The sequence below is a fragment of the Ciona intestinalis genome, chromosome 1, assembly GCF_000224145.3.
Source record: "Ciona intestinalis chromosome 1, KH, whole genome shotgun sequence".
Classification (NCBI taxonomy): domain Eukaryota; kingdom Metazoa; phylum Chordata; class Ascidiacea; order Phlebobranchia; family Cionidae; genus Ciona; species Ciona intestinalis.
This window is the reverse complement of record NC_020166.2, coordinates 8,415,270-8,427,906: the sequence shown is the minus strand read 5'-3', so window position 1 is coordinate 8,427,906 and position 12,637 is coordinate 8,415,270. Positions and strand designations below refer to the sequence as shown.

The following is a 12,637-nucleotide window of genomic DNA, read 5'->3' as shown; positions in this document are numbered from 1 at the left end:
TGTCCGTAGACGTCGTTTCTGACCATCCTGCGGACAAATTTAATAATAATAGGTACCCTGTCCTTCTTTGTTGGCAGGACATGGGCAATATCAATGTCTGCCGGGGTTACTGGATATGGTAGGTGTAGTTTATTTAAAATATTTAGAACATAATGTAAAAAACTATTTCTATCCCCAGGTACTCTCCTGCTCCCATGAACGATGAGGCAATTACGGCGTCCATATTGCTCTAGATCGTCCAGCCGGTCGTCTGTCCTCTTTACAAGAGCTGTTAGGTCTTTCAATGATGTTTCTAGACTGTTAAGCATCTTGCGCATCTCTTTGAGTTCTGGTGACCCTGTAATAACAGCGACAGCAGGAGAAGCAGCATCATTGTTTTTAGAATTAGCATTATCACTTTCATACTTATCTTGCTTGTTCTTGAGCTGCAAGAACATCTCTTCAAAGGAGGCCATCTTCTCCAGGATCGCTTCCATAACTTCTTGGCAGTTCAGTGAATATATATTGGCACAGTTTTAAAACAGTTTAACCTACTCTTGCATATATATTCACCTTATTCAAATAGAATGTTCGGCAGAGTCATCTGTAGTTCGGCAGAGTCATCTGTAATTAGAAAAAAAATGTGCAAGCAAGAAAGTCGGTGTGATTTATCTTGTATACAATAGCCTATTATTATTATTTTTATAAGCGTTTCACTTTTTTCTACATAAAATAACCTGTAAACGTTGGGTTGAAATTTCTTCCGCCCCCAAAATAAACCGATATTACGTCACCAATAAAATAGAGATCATTAATAAATATTTAAATTCATAGATATCTTAAAAACGCAATTTTTATTCTTTCGTTGTTTAAGATAAATAAAGATTTTTATAGTTTTAAATGGTTTTAAAGGCAGTTTAGATGTGTTTTTTTTTGTATTATTGAAAGATAAAAATATAAAGAAATGCATTTCCGGGCGCTTTAAAGTAAGAATTTTAAGAAATTCTGTTATAAATGTTAGCGATAACAAAACGAAGTTTTAGAAAGCGTTTGTTTTTATTAGTTGGCTTTTGAGGTGTTTACTTATTTAAGCGTTACTAAGGTGTTAGTAAGAAATCCTCCGTAACCCACCGTTGATAGTTTATTTTTTCAACCATAAGCGTATTTTAACAACTGTTGTTTTGTCGCTATATCCTATTTTTCGTTTAAAATATTTTTAAATCTTCGCTACCGTAATCGAAGAGACAAATAAATTTGTTATTATTATTATTATTATTATTGCTGTGTAAAAGTGTTCCTAATATAACGATCCTGTGTATTAGGTGCCGGTGTTAGTTTATTTATGTTATGTTTTCATGGGCTGCTGAATAATGACGGGGTCGTTTAAGAAATCTTTGTTGGCCGACAAGAAATCTAAATCTGGTTTATCAACTTTGAAAAAGAAACTCAACCTTCCAAAGATTTATAAAAGGTTGGAGTTTATTGCAAGTTTATACTGTATTTTAAACAATGATTCCTAAACAAGTTTTTTGTGAAAAATTTGTGTAAATTTAAAAAAAATATGTTTTGAAATTTTCATACTAGTGTATAGCCTAACGTTCTAGGCATTACCTGTTTATTAAAAAATGCCAACATTGTTATAAATTTGACAAATGCCTTTAAAATCTATTTTGGTTATGATATATACTTTACTATTACATGCCATCTTTAAACTAGCACTGATCCTTTTACAAAGTAAAACTTTTTCTCTCCAGACTTGCATCAAAACTGTCGATACACGGACGTCATCTTAGAGCATTAACTTCATCATGGAGTTACGCGGATATTCAATGTTTGGTTTCACAATATCAACTTGTTGCTATGCTTAAAGAGCTTTCTGACGCTGTAAGTTGCTCAAAATTATAGGAATTCTATTTGTATACTGGAAAACTATATTTAGCTAAAATCTTGTAGAAATTCTATTTTTTACTGGAGAAGCATTGAAGCTAATCACCGCTTTCATCTATCTTGCTTTAAACCAGAATTTCCTAATAATTTAGGTAAATGTAGTTTTAATGCAAAATAACACTGATACTTTAACAATTTTTGCAGCTGTATTGCGAAACTTTTGTAAAGTAAAATTAAATCCAGTTGTTAATTTAAAAAGACACACAAATTCTGTTTAATTTGTTTTATTTTTGTAACCAGGCTGACTTGGCACGAAAACCCGCCAGCAGTGTTTCCAATGATTTATTTGAGCTGCAAAAATCTGGTTATTTATGTGATTTACACCTCGTTGACGGCAACACCACTGTTGGAGTTCATTCTGCTTTATTTTCCAAACGAACTTCAATGATTCTCCCACTTGCTTATAAAGGTGTAAACAGCCAAGCTGGAGAGGTAAATATAACAGTTGTGTTTAATTAGAAATGAACAAAAAAATATATTTTTTGGTTTAAAAGGGGGGTCACGACCACTGAAATCCCCTGGCTACGCCACTGGCTGTATGAGCTCAGATCTGTTAAGCCTGAATTATGCCTTTCTGCTTTACTTGATAAAAATAAGGTTTAGAGGTAGATTGTTCATTTAATCATTTAGGTAGAAAGAGGTAAATATATCAGTCGTGTTTATAAAAAAATTAACAAGTTTGTTGTAATACTGTTAAGCTTAAATGTTACTGAATGCGTTTCTGCTTTTGTTTGGATATTTACTGATTAATGCAGAATTATATAGTGTTAGCCTGCTACCCCAGGTTAGGTGCCATAAAAATTGTGTTATTTATATAATTTTACCCCATGCAGATTGCTGATATTTTATTTAAACTGTTTTTATTATATTTTGTTGCAATATTTCACTTTCTATTTATCCAGGTTACAAATGATAATGGAACAAATACAAGTTGGACAACTTTGAACCCCGAGAATGCTCACATTTGTTTAAATACTCCAAACATTACTTACAAATATTCAACAAGCACCAGAACAGTCTCAATATCTTCGAACACTGATTCCCCCACCAATCATGCAAAGGAATTACTACTAACTATATACGGACAAAAGAAAACAAATATAAAGAACAGGAGCTTACTTGGAAAGTTAACAAGCAACAAAAACAAAGTCGAACCGATGAAAAAGTTACCAAACCAACCAGATTTCTTACCAGACACCCCACAACAGGTAGGTCAAATATCTTAGATCTCGAATAAAGTATGTTGTCGAAATTCTAATTGACGAACGAAATTGATCATCGGTTTTGTTTTGCTTAAAATAAAAGTCTCAGTAAAACACAACAAGAGAAAGGAGTAGAAATACCAGAAGATTTACTTTAATGCGGTGGGGAATAGAATCAAAGTAATTGATTAAAATCACATGTGTCTGGCCGAATTTGATTATTACAAAAAACCCAAGTACTATTTATTTAATAATTTGTATTCGTTTTATTTACAGCAGGTTAAGTGTGAAGATACATTAGAGCTTGCTATTTCTGCTGCTGGGAAGTTAACCTTGGACAGGTAAGCTGCTTATGTTAATAGGTTAGTTATAAATAGCTGTTTGCTGGTAAGTCAAAAGAAGATGTTTTTTTTGCTTGTAGTTATTGCCATAAAGAACATTAATGTACCTGGTTTGAAAAGTGAGATATTACCTTTTTTGAAATGAAAAAAATGCCTTTTTAAAAATGCTTCTACTTGGCATAAACCGGGTAAAAACAGGTTCTAAACATGAAATGTCACCCCGATTTAGAAATTAGAGTGACATGTCCTCCCAGGCAACCTTAATGTTACGATTTATAATTTGCCCAACATCACCAATTTTTTCCTCTGCTGTATTTAATATAATCCATGTTTCCAGTCGCGAGGAAACAAATGATGAACAAAGTGAGTTCCTTGTGGACATGAAGAACCTCATGTTATCAGCTGGCAGCACTGGAGATATTAGACTCGTTTTCTCACTCGCATCACTGCCCTCTAGATTAAGGTAAGCTGTTGTTCCTATATATATATATGTATATAATGTTGTTGCTGTCAAGTCTATTAAATGTGTGAGAGATCTTCTGGCAATAGTTTTGGGATCTAGAAGCACCACCAGTTCCATTATATCGTGGTTACTTAACTATTACTGTAATTTAATGCAGTGGTTGAAACAAGCATAAATAGATAAATTAATAAATTGTTACTTATTTAAACATAATGCATCACTTTATAGTAAATGTTGTGTTTATGTTTTTTAAAGACTATTAGTTTGTTGAATGAATGAACATAACTCATTTATCCTTGTTTTTATGTGGCAATGACAGCAGTTATAACACGGGTGTTCTGTTTCATAAACCTCGTGCCCGATTACAAGTTACAATGTATTTACTTTGTGTGTAATTGTTTTTTCCGGTATGGCTGACAATTTAGAAAGCATAAAAGAGGACCCCACAAGGACTTAACTAAAATTTAACGCATTCATTCTTTGCCAGCAAGAATTTCAAGGTCTATTATACTTGTTTAAACAATATGAATTATTCATGTTAATTTAATGTTGTATGTATATTATGAACCATCCATACAGAACCCAACGACCAGGCATATGCTGCCATTCCTTTGTATTATCTGCACGGTCTCCATTCCTACACAGAGTGATTCAAAGTCACAAGGTTTGTGCTTAATATAGATATTCATTATAAATAGTAGGGTGGGGGAAAATGGGACACCTTTTCATTTTATTTTCCCGACCCAATTTGGTAGTAAACAAAAAATATTCAAAAAAATATAAAACCGTATCCTTACGACTCCCATAAACTGTTGTTAATTGTTTGAAACAAGTTCAGGATATTTAAATAATATGTGATAAAAGTGTCCTGTCTTCCCCTACCTTACTTTATATTAGTTGTGCCGAATTAGCTTATTAGTTTAACTTTGGCCTAAATCCTGTATTGCGTATATGCAACTAACATTGTTTTTTTTAAATCTACAACCTCTTTGTTTTTATTTTGATTTATAATCATAGCATTCCCATGTTCCAGCTATGAAAAAGATTGTTCAAACCATAAGTCACAAAACAATAAAAAAATCCCAAAATATCACAAAAGATTAAAAATAATTGTTTAAATTGTAAACCACAATATTCCAACAGTTTCCTTATTTCCTCCATTTGTAAAATCCAATTTATAAATTCTTTTCTTTCCAGGAACGTATTGACGAAGGGGAATTCCATGATATACCATTCTTAACAATAGAGGTTGATTGGAAAGTGTTTTCCCCAAGGTACTTCCCCGTTGCCATCCACGCAATGTACACGGATGAAGTAAGATGGTTGATTCATATTCAAAGTTGTTGCTTATGTTTATATGTTGTGGATTTTACTTGTAATTTGTTTATTCTCCTGTATGTAGTTTAGTAGTTATAGACAATAGTCTTTAAACTGTACCTACTTATTTAATATTCCCCCCCCTAACAAAAAAACAATCAAAATACAATTCCTAAATCTTCACTAAATTTTAATTTCATAAAGTTCTCAAAAACATGTTCGACTGTGGGCATGGAAGTGGCAACTATGAATAAGTCACTCAAGTTCCCACCCATGAGGATATAAATGACCAAACCAACCAAAAGTCATCTCTGATTATCCACACACTGCAATAGCTTCAGCAACTCGACTGTGGGCATGGGAGTGGCAACCATGGATCAGTTACTCAAGTTCCCACCAACTAAATAACCCCCCCCTCCCCCAGGTCGACCTTCAGCGAGTAATGAAAGATATAGCGCCCCCAGTGTCAAGGAATTCAGTAGACTTGGTATCGGAAGAGGGGAAGGACCTAACGGAGTTGATTTTAATCGGAAGATTTCTCGAATTTCCTCGTCTTGTGCAAAGTAAGAGAATGCATATTATGAATTATATAGCATAAGGTGCATATTGTAAAAAATATGTTTTTTCCAATTTCTTATGAATGTTATGTATTTTAAAGTAAGAAGTAACTGTAAGCTGTATAATGTAAAAATAATAAAGAACTTTTTGCAAATTTCTTGGCTAAATCGGCGTAATATTTGTAGCTCTGTGTTAATATTAATAGCTTTGTTTTTGTACAAATATAAAGCTGTATACCAGGTTCCATGGTGTCTTGCTATAGGACCTCATATGTATAGAACAGAATGTGCATATACAATGTTGGGGTAATGGGCCAACTCTGGTCTAAATCTCAGGTCCCATGGCATGCCTAACTGTAGGACCTCACCCATATAGAACAGAATGTGCATATACAATGTTGGGGTAATGGGCCAACTCTGCCTTGAACCCCAGGTCCCATGGCATGCATCACTGTAGGACCTCACCCATATAGAATAGAATTGTCAGCATTGTGTTTGGGTTGGCTAATGTCGACCAATACACCCCCTTTATTCCACATATTATATCATAGATAATTTATATACATAATACATATTATAAAGCGCAATTTAAAATTTAAATCGAGTTGTCAGCATTTTACGAGGCCAACAAGACCAAAGGACCTTTTAATAATTGAGCGATTAACTCTGTACGTGCAGTTTCATTATTTGAGTAGTCAACATTGAGTTAACCACTGTTTGCATGCAACCAATACATTAACTTTATCCCGCAGAATGCGAGGACATGCTTGTTGAAAGGTTGAACACGTCGAATGTTGTTGAGATATTGCGATGGTCGAATAAACCGCATGGTTCACAATGGGTAGAAAGACAAACTATTCGCTTTGCAAGGGAGAACTTTCAGCAGGTGTGTAATAAGGGGGGTATACAATAATGATAACTTTATTTGTCTCTTCGAAGATTTAGAAATATTTTAAACGAAAATAACAGCATATAGCGACAAAACAACAGTTGTTAAAAAATAACACTGAAACTTTTGTTTAATAATAATGAACATGGGAACATCGTATTTTAAGTGTTTTGTTTCAAGCTTTCTTTTGTTTATAAATTTTTGTATGTTTTATCTATTAGTTATTGTGAATGCAGATTTGCTGTTATTTCCTATCTATTATTTTAAATGTTAAAAAATTGTTGTTCTTTACACCACACCCCAAATCCCCAAATCCGTCTGCTTCCAGACCTGCTTAAGAAACTTGGGTGTTGGGGTAATGGCCCAACTCTGGCATAAATCCCTGGTTGTTTGGGTAATGGCCCAACTCTGGCATAAATCCCTGGTTGTTGGGGTAATGGGTCAACTCTGGCATAAATCCCTGGTTGTTGGGGTGTTGGGTCAACTCTAGCATAAATCCCTGGTTGTTGGGGTAATGGGCCAACTCTGGCATAAATCCCTGGTTGTTGGGGTAATGGGCCAACTCTGGCATAAATCCTAGGTTCCCAAACAAAGACTTTCCTCAATATTTTAAGAAATCCTTAATATTTTTGAATCTTTTATATTAATATCAACCGTTGCAATCAGATATTATCGGCTGGTGTCTACACCTCATTCACCGAGGAGGAATTTTGTCGAATTATTCGCTCGGATTTTGTGAATTCGCCCGAGCTTGACATTCTACGCGGGGTGTTAAAGTGGGGCGAGCACGAGCTGGTGCGACAGATTGAACTACGAGGTATGGTGTATGGTGCGTTAGGTTAATGCAGTGTATGGATAAGCAGACATGCAGGTCTACAGTTAAGATGGAGTAAAATTTATTGACTGGCTTTGAACAAGAAAATATTCTTCCAAAAAAATGTTTCAAAAAAAATAAATTTTCTAAAATCAAATTAATGAGAAAATGGTTCCTAAAAATAAAGAAACTAAAAAATTTTTTTTAATTAAAACTTTTTTAGAACCAAATTTGGTCAGAAGTCACATGATCTCTGGCAGCCAATCAGCTCGCAACTTTCGCGTCAGCTCGGTTTTGTCGACAAGGCGACGAGAACTTTTATTAGCTGGCAACACTGGTGAATTACATGAATGTACGGCAGCACTGCTAACCCACGTTCGAATCCGACACGTCCTACCTTCTAATCACGAGGTTTGTTTAGATTTGTTTGTGATGTAATAGTGAAGTTGTATAAACACCTGTTAAAAGTGGTGCAACCAATTCAAGTTCAACATTATTGGTATGTAATACTAGCTGTCATAATTACTGTTATCTTATATCTAATATAAACACCTGTAAAAAGTAGCGCAACCAATTCAAGTTATTGTTTTGTTGACACTGTCAAAAACTAGTTTAAAAATACTGAAGTGTCGGTCAAATACAACTTAACTTATATAAACACATGTGAAAAGTTGTGCAGCTACTTAAGAGTTTAAGGTTATTGTTTTCTTGACACTTTGAAAAACCAGCTGTCAAAATTACTCTTATCTATATCTTATAAAAACACTTGTGAAAAATAGTGCAACCAATTTAAGGTTATTGTTTTGTTAACACTTGACAATTAACCTGTTGAAAACTTGAAAGTTCTTCAATTACTAAAAAACAAATTCTTACTAAGTTGTGATACAAGAAGTCTGTAAGTTTGATACATGCTAATTGTTAATGAAATCTACACCATTATTATTATAAAAGTTAATTACAAATATTTATTCTGTTTTTTAGCCTTTTTTGATTTTAAAATTAAGGCTTAAAGGTTTAACAAGTTTTGTTCTACAATAAACCCAAAAGTAGGTGCGTTGTAAAATAAGTGGCATTGGGTTTCAGCATCCTGGGTGTTGGGGTACCGGGACAACTCTGGTCTAAATCTCAAGTCCCATGGCTTGCCTCACTGTAGGACCTCACCCATATACAATACCATATATTTACATTATAATTACCACACAGGCTTTGGTGAATGCTGTGAAACGAGGTGTCATAAGTTGCCCACCCGAACATTTATTAGAATGGCATCACAACAATGGGACAACTAATGACAACCAGAACACCTTCTTCTGGTTAAGGGATAAATCCGGGTTAGGGTTTTCCCCTCCCAGGTATTTCCCTCCACACCTACAAGAAGCTAAGGTATGTGGTTGTATTTTTTGATAGGAACCCCACGCTTATACGGTGTCTATAACTCTATTAACTGCCTCAATGAGGTCTAGATGGTAGCACCCTGGATGTTGGGGTAATGGACCAACATCCCAGGTCTCAGGTGTGCCTCACTGAAGACCTCACCCTTATAGAATAGAATCTCTATTATTGAGTGTCTATAAACTGCCTCAGTGGGGTCTAGATGGTAGCACCCTGGGTGTTGGGGTAATGGACCTACATCCCAGGTCTCAGGTGTGGCTCACTGATGACCTCTAAATGATAATGAACTTGTTATCTGTATAAATTCTAACTATCACTGGTCGGAACTTCGGACCAATGATTCCGACTCGGAAGAATGTTAATGCTTTTGCTATTTCGCCCTTACCTTTTAAATATATCTTTCGCTCTAAACCTTGTGCTTATTTGTAGTTTTTCACTTTTTAGTTCTATTAGATTTTTCTTATTTTCAGATTTCTTATTTTAGTCTGGTTTTATTGATAGCTTTTTTCTTCTTATTCTCACTCTAGATGATCCTTGAAGAGCGTGCCACTCAAGAAATCACCCCCGTAAACCTACGTTCGGTACGTGCACCCCTTCACCAAATAACCTCGGTACCAGATGCTTTGTACATGGTGAACAAGGTATCACATGATATACATAGATATCCCGTCACTTCATTGGCAACCAAAAGACTCAAGTATATCGCAAGCTCCTACCCAGGTGGCTATTATATTAAATACGTTACCTGCATTTTAACGATTGTCGCCTAACATTGACTTGGTTTAAGTCTTGTGTAAAATTTTCATGTTTGGTAAAAAAACATCATTTTTTTAGGAAAAATTCTTAAATTTTCCAATAACCATAATTGTGTCGTAATTTGGTTCTATATTTTAATGCTTGCACCCCCATATTTCCCCCATACCCCCTGGTTACCCCCATACAGCTTTTTTGGGAGAGGGGGGGGGGGATAATGGGCCAACTATGGCCGGCATTTTAATTTCTATAGCTAGCCACACTGTAGGACATTACCCTCAAAGAATAAAATTTTAAGGCTTTTCAACCTTTAGTATCCGACCCAACCAAATCCGATGCCAACCTGTTTTGGAACCTAATGGTTATAAAGATATTCTTACTGGGCCATACTGTAAGCTGACACCAAACACACAAACGATTATGAATGCTTGAAAATTCACTGTAAAGTCTGGGGTACAAAAGTCACTAAAAGTATCTTTTCATTTTTCCCTCTTTTTTTTCTTTTATATTTTGTCTTGTTTTTTTTCTTTTTATATTTTGTCTTAGGGAACAAAAGTCACTGTAACTAAAAGTATCTTCCATTTTTCTCTCTTTTTTTTCTTTTTCTTTTCATATTTTGTCTTGTTTTTATTTTACAGATGTTTCTTGTGATTTCGTGACTGTTTATTTGACTGTAGATTTTTACATTACTATAATACCTTGTTTATTTTCACAGTACCCCATCCAAGTATTACAAGCAGGTTAATTGCAAGAGAGCGAATATTACGTCAATCTGTGTGGATTAAACAAGTATTGCAGTCATGTCATTCTACGTCAGCAGGAATTCCTCACTGTTGCGGTGCAGGACGCAATTCATTGGTGGAAACCAACACCTCGCTCTGGTTAGTAGTGTGGTGCTCTTCGACCTTTTTGGGTTGGTGAACAATTAAAGTTGTTGCGACGAACTCGTGCACCCCTGATTGCTTTACCGTAAAACTAATGATGTTACTCAATTACCAGTGATACAAGATAAAGATTTCTTATAAAAAAAACTGTAGAAAAGTGGCTAAAAATGGTTAAAAATGTTCAAAACTGGATAATATTGCTTAAAAATTGTTGAAGTTTGTGATGCACCCTTGTATACCCTTTTGCACTGGTGCACCCCTGGCATATTTCGATGGACCCTAGGATGCATCGTGCACACTGGTTGAAGAGCAGTAGTGTAGTGAATAGGGTGTTTATATTGTTGAATGCATTCAAGTTGTTTATCGTAATGATTACTGGTACATCATATACTTTGGTACGGAGGTTATTTGTAGTGTGTGTTGTAGTTAGTTAATGTCTCGCTCTGGTTAGTATTGTGTGGGTTATTTATAGTGAGTATATAGGATATCACTTATTCATGATGGGGCAACGACAGTTGTTATAACATGGGTGTTTTGGTTTAGACACGGCGAGCAAGCCATATCATGATATGACAATCAGGTGTTTTTATACAGACTGTAATATGATTGTCACAAAGGTATATTGTATTTATTTTGTGTTTTTCCTGCTAAACACATTCATAATTTAGGAAAGTGGCTAAAATTGTTAAAAATGTTTTAAAACTGAATATTATTGCTGAAAAATTTTGTATTTTTGTGATGCACCCTTGTATACCCCTCCATAATTTGTCTCATTTGAATCTCTAAAAGTTTTTATTAAAGTATAACTAATAAACTAGCCAGCAATTATAGCTTTAATAAATCCGCTTTTTTATTTTCAGCAATTTATGTCGAGCAGAGCAATACATTCGCCTCCTAGTGGTGAGGGAGGCCGATCTTTCTGACATCGCGACCGATGTTTTACGTCGGCCTCATCTTTACTACGACCCCGATGACCTTTTGTCTCCACCAGAGGTCAGTAGCGAGGTGGTGAAACCGAAACGACTCCAAAAACTTTTCCAAAAGCGAGTTCCGCTTGAGCAACTCACATCCAGTGTTGCCGGTTGGAGTGACGATGAAACTTCCAGTGTTTCCAGCTGCGATTCTAACGATTCAAACCCAGAGTGGCCGTTTCCTTACAACGACTGTGACATGGCACGACCCGGCAACTTATTTTGGGATAGCGACTCCTCGTTGACGAAGGCTCTGCGCCACGGCTCCGTGCCAGACGTTGCGGCATCTGCGGACTCAACTTTGAAGTTGTCACGTTCTAGTAGTGACTCCGAGTCTTCTAACTCGTTGCAACAAATACCTGAAGTACCGTCTTCATCAAGTCGGAAAAAATTATCGTACGCCCATTATTTGAGTATGAAAAGACCTACACGCACAAGTAGCAATGCAAACCGTTCGCTCCCCAATTGGCAAAACACTTCTAGCTCTTTACCGCCACCTAGGAGCAGTTTAAGCAGCCCGTTGCCGCAGCTTGTTTTAGACGGAACTTTGCCGAAAATCGTGACAGAAAAACCGGATCTTTACCCAACTGGTACCGAAAGCGTAACACAAACTATCAACCAACATAATGTACAACAGCATACAAATGCTCAAGGTGCTATAGAAGGCAACAGCAATGAGAGAAGTGTCTCTGCTGAGCCCGGAGCCTTGTTTCTCTCCCCCCAACCTAACAATGAAATTCAATATCTTGGTGACAAAGAAACTTGTCTGTAGTAACGTCGATTATTTTATATTCTGTTTATCTGAAACTGCTTTTCATGCAAAGACATGTGCAATTCATCACGGCAATTGTTTCAAACACTTTGCACAATAAATTGTCATTTTTTTACTCGTGATTTGTCTTATATTTGAGCAGTCAAAAGACATATTGTTGTTAGAACTGGCGTAACATATTTATTACCATCTTAAAAGCAACAGTAACAAATAGTTTAGGACGCATCTACAGTTCCATTCAATCCTGCCTTGTATGATTGTAAACTTACACCCAGTTCAACAGTAACAAATAGTTGAGGTAAGGCTACGGTTCAGTCCATTTATTATTATTATTATTCTTTATGGGTGAGGTCCTT

At 35.6% G+C, this 12,637-nt stretch overlaps 2 protein-coding genes across 2 annotated transcripts; one reads left to right on the top strand and one right to left on the bottom strand.

Moving 5' to 3' along the window:
- Positions 1–240: 240 nt before the first annotated feature.
- Positions 241–1,300, bottom strand: LOC108950205 (the record flags this gene model as incomplete). Its single annotated transcript, XM_018815261.2, is given in 1 exon segment — positions 241–1,300. A coding segment is annotated over 1 exon segment (236 nt), but the record flags the coding sequence as incomplete, so codon positions are not given.
- On the top strand, positions 1,294–12,399 carry LOC100183802 (BTB/POZ domain-containing protein 7-like). The gene is made up of 16 exons (XM_002122458.4): positions 1,294–1,450; positions 1,734–1,863; positions 2,167–2,358; positions 2,829–3,134; positions 3,405–3,469; positions 3,807–3,932; positions 4,512–4,596; positions 5,130–5,246; positions 5,674–5,812; positions 6,559–6,692; positions 7,362–7,512; positions 7,733–7,920; positions 8,713–8,892; positions 9,429–9,621; positions 10,370–10,535; positions 11,399–12,399. Exons 1-16 carry the CDS (start codon positions 1,350–1,352, stop codon positions 12,279–12,281), a joined length of 3,156 nt encoding a protein of 1,051 aa, XP_002122494.1. The 5' UTR covers positions 1,294–1,349; the 3' UTR covers positions 12,282–12,399.
- The last annotated feature ends 238 nt before the right edge of the window (positions 12,400–12,637 follow it).